The sequence below is a fragment of the Octopus bimaculoides genome, chromosome 22, assembly GCF_001194135.2.
Source record: "Octopus bimaculoides isolate UCB-OBI-ISO-001 chromosome 22, ASM119413v2, whole genome shotgun sequence".
NCBI lineage: Eukaryota > Metazoa > Mollusca > Cephalopoda > Octopoda > Octopodidae > Octopus > Octopus bimaculoides.
Window position 1 is genome coordinate 29059618 of NC_069002.1, and position 3796 is coordinate 29063413.

General features: G+C 38.0%; 1 protein-coding gene across 1 annotated transcript in view; it reads left to right on the top strand.

Moving 5' to 3' along the window:
* The window catches only part of LOC106876828 (uncharacterized), a 51591-nt gene that overhangs the window by 32384 nt on the left and 15411 nt on the right, over positions 1-3796 (top strand). The window contains exons 15-17 of the mRNA XM_052975681.1: positions 751-911; positions 1842-1910; positions 3224-3341. Of these exons, the coding sequence (XP_052831641.1) occupies positions 751-911; positions 1842-1910; positions 3224-3341 (348 nt within the window). The remainder of the gene's footprint in view (positions 1-750; positions 912-1841; positions 1911-3223; positions 3342-3796) is intronic.

The window sequence follows — 3796 nt, forward strand, 5'->3', positions numbered from 1 at the left end:
AAATGTATCAACCTATCATAGAACAGCTCATCGTTTATAATAAAGGAAAGATACAAAAAAAAAAAAAAAGAAAAACAACCTTGTTCAACATGGGCAATGGATAAAAGGTGCAGATGTGGATGTGTTGTTAAGAAGCTGGCTTCCCAATCATGTGGTTTCATGTTCAACTCCACTGTGCAGCACCTTGGGCAAGTGTCTTCTATTACAGTCCAAGGATGACCAAAGCTTTGGGAGTGAATTTGGCAGATGCGAACAAAATTAATGCCAGTACTTAATTTTAAGTGTCTTGGTCTTACTCTGTTGGTTCTCTTTTGCCAAACTGCTAAGTTACAGGGATGTAAACAAACCAATATTTGTTGCCAAGTGGTGTTGGGAGACAACCATAATACAAATATAAAGACAGACACCTGTACATACAAACCCATTTGTCTTTTGAGTTCTGTAAATTTGAACAATACACTCATAGGGTCACTCCAGTTTGATCCTGCCTGGCTGAACACACACACACACACACACACACACACACACACACACACACACACACACACACACACACACACATAATGGGCTTCTACCCAGTTTCCATCTATCAAGTTCACTCACAAGGCACACTTGTCCAAGGTGCCATGCAGTGGGATTGAACCCAGAACCATCTAGTTTCAAAATGCACTTCTTAATCACGCAGCCATACTTGTGCCTAACAGTTAAATCTTTCTTTAAATGCCATATTGTTTAGCAACTTTATTTTAGGTTTGGAAAATCATATAAGAAAGGGAAAAGCCATTTGCTGTTTGGTCTCTGTGAGGAGTTTCCCTTGTTAGCTGTTGTGAACCTTGGTAAGGAAGGCCAAGGTTTTAATGAACTGGAATGTCGACATGAAGGTCACGAGAGCGTTAGAACTGCTGTGGCAAGTGAGTTGTTTTTTTGTATTCTTGTTTCTCTGATATATTAATAGGATTGATATTTTTGGGATCAAGGATCATATAACTTCTTGAAATATATTGTATTCCTGATGTAACATAATCAATAAATTGTCATATTGTGTTAGTTTTGTATTTTGGGAGGGTCATATTGCCAACCAAAGCACACAAACTGCTTATGTTTCACTTCAGATTTATTACCAGTCAACTAAATAATTGATTAACCCTTTCATTACCAACCCAGCTGAAACTGGCTCTGGCTCTGAGTACAAATGTCTTACGGTTCTATATTTAAGAGATGATGAATTATGTACATTATTTACATTTGATGGATATTTGTCCTCATGGCCTATAGAGGCCATGCCAAAGTAGACAGAAGAGCTTGGTGCAGTTTCTGACTCGTTGGCTTCTGTCAAACCATCCAACCCATGCCAGCATGGAAAACAGATATTAGATGATGATGGTGGTACCACCCACTTTGAGGATCTGTGCATGCACGCGAGCACGCATGCATATGTGTGTCTTTAGATATTTTGAAGATATGGCTACCTCTCTTATGTTGGTGCCATAAAAAACACACTTAATTGACAAACATGGAAACAAATGCTATAATCCCTTTCACCCTGTGTTCTACTATGTCTGCAGATTCACCATTCCATTCTATACAATTAATGTTGATTAAATCACTGGTATTTATTTTATCAATCTTGAAAGACAAAAAAAAAAAAAAAAAAAAAAAAAAAAAAAAAAAAGTGAAAGATCTATCTCAACTGGATTTGAACTCAGGACAAAAACATGAAATAAAATCCTCTATCATATTTAGTCTGCCACTCTGTCAGCCTGCCATTCACAGTTGTTTTATCATTTGGTAAATATTTAATAGCAATGGTGGTTTATATTTTGTACCTTATGTTTTTTCAGGAGGAGTGTTACAAATGCAACAAGCTGGTGAAGGATCTGTGTTTGTGGACCCTTCTGGTAATGCCAAAGGTAAGAAATCTTTTGGGCAAAATTCTCTTTTCACGTAGCTGTGTGGTTGAGATGTTTGCTTTCCAACCACTGGGTTTCAGGTTCAGTCCAACTGTGTGGCATTTTGGGAAAGTGTCTTCTACTATATGCTTGAATCAGCCATAGTTTTTGTGATTGGATTTAGTAGACAAAAACTGTGTAGAAGCCCATCGTATATATACAGGGTGCGATGGGTAAACTGTCACCATTTTATATTTCTAATTTTGCACATATACATTGTTTGTTTTTGATTTTGTCGACTACATAGTATAATAGGGTCAGTTGGGCACCAACTGTGAGAAAAACAGCACCACAACGCTATTCACTCTGCCAGAAATTTGGGAACGACATGAGGTATTGCTTGGCATTCATGCCAGAAGCTCCAATTCAAACATTTCAGAGTGTTTGGGTGTCAACCTGAGGACAGTGCAAAGAATTTGGAAAGTGTCTACTGGTGATTACGAAGATATAGCAGCTTGGAAAACTCACTCTGGTTGTTCTGATAAGAAAAGAACTGAATTTATCAGTGAGATCCAGGGGCCATGATTGACAACAATCCCTCCAAGTCAGTCAGATCCATCACCAGGGACATGGGAGTGTTTAGGTTTATTATCAGGCAGGTAGTGCGTGAAGACATTTGGTGTTCCTTATACAAGATGAGAAAGGGGCCAATTTTTATCTCAAGCCATCAAAGACAAGACGAAGGACCATACTACGAAGCTTTTGAACAAACTCAAGCATCCCTTCCAACTGAACATGCTTTGGGTTTTCTCAGACAAGAAAAATTTGTCAGGATCAGATGGTGAACACGCAGAGCAACCTCTTTTACTATTTTACTTGTTTCAGTCATTTGACTGCGGCCATGCCAGAGCACCGCCTTTAGTCGAAGAAATCGACTCCAGGACTTATTCTTTGTAAGCCTAGTACTTATTCTATCGGTCTCTTTTGCTGAACCGCTAAGTGATGGGGACGTAAACACACCAGCATCGGTTGTCAAGCGACGTTGAGGGACAAACACAAGCACACAAACATACACACACACACACGCACATATATTTATGTATATATGACGGGCTTCTTTCAGCTTCCGTCTACTAAATTCACTCACAAGGCTTTGGTCTCCCTCTTTCAACATCTCTTTTCCCTCTAATTTCTTTCTTTCTTTCCTTCACCCTTATTCATGTGTTCGTACATTGATTTCAGAATAATTAAACCACTAAATTAATGTTAAAAATTTCGTAAAATGGTAAATTAAGGAATTACAAATCTTATATTTTCCTCCTTAAATTCTCCAGCGGCAGCAGAAGGAGCAGATCTCTCCTCTCATTGTTATGATGAACTAAAACCAAAGAAAAGCCAAAAGACCAAAGTGGAATCAGAGTGCTACATGGACCATCTGGATAATTCTGAAGGGTTAGATGTTTTTTTTATATTTTCACAATCTGTTTGGCACTCCGTCGCTTACGACGATGAGGGTTCCAGTTGATCCGATCAATGGAACAGCCTGCTCATGAAATTAACATGCAAGTGGCTGAGCACTCCACAGACGTGTACCCTTAATCCTTTCATTACTGTATTTATTTTGAGATTGTCTGTGTTTTTTTTCAATTACTTTAAAATACAACAAAGAATTTTGTAAAATAACTTAGTTATCATTCAGCTAGTGTTAGGAACATAAATTGTGACCAAGGTTTGGTGGAAGATTTTAATTCAAAACTTATGCAAATAAGACATTTGTACTACAGGGCCAGAGCTGGTTTCAGCCAGGTTGGTATCAAAAGGGTTAAGAATTGTTTCTCTATTATATATTTTAACCCTTTTGTTACCATATTGCTGTTGAGATGTTCTGTGTTTCTTTCAATTAATTT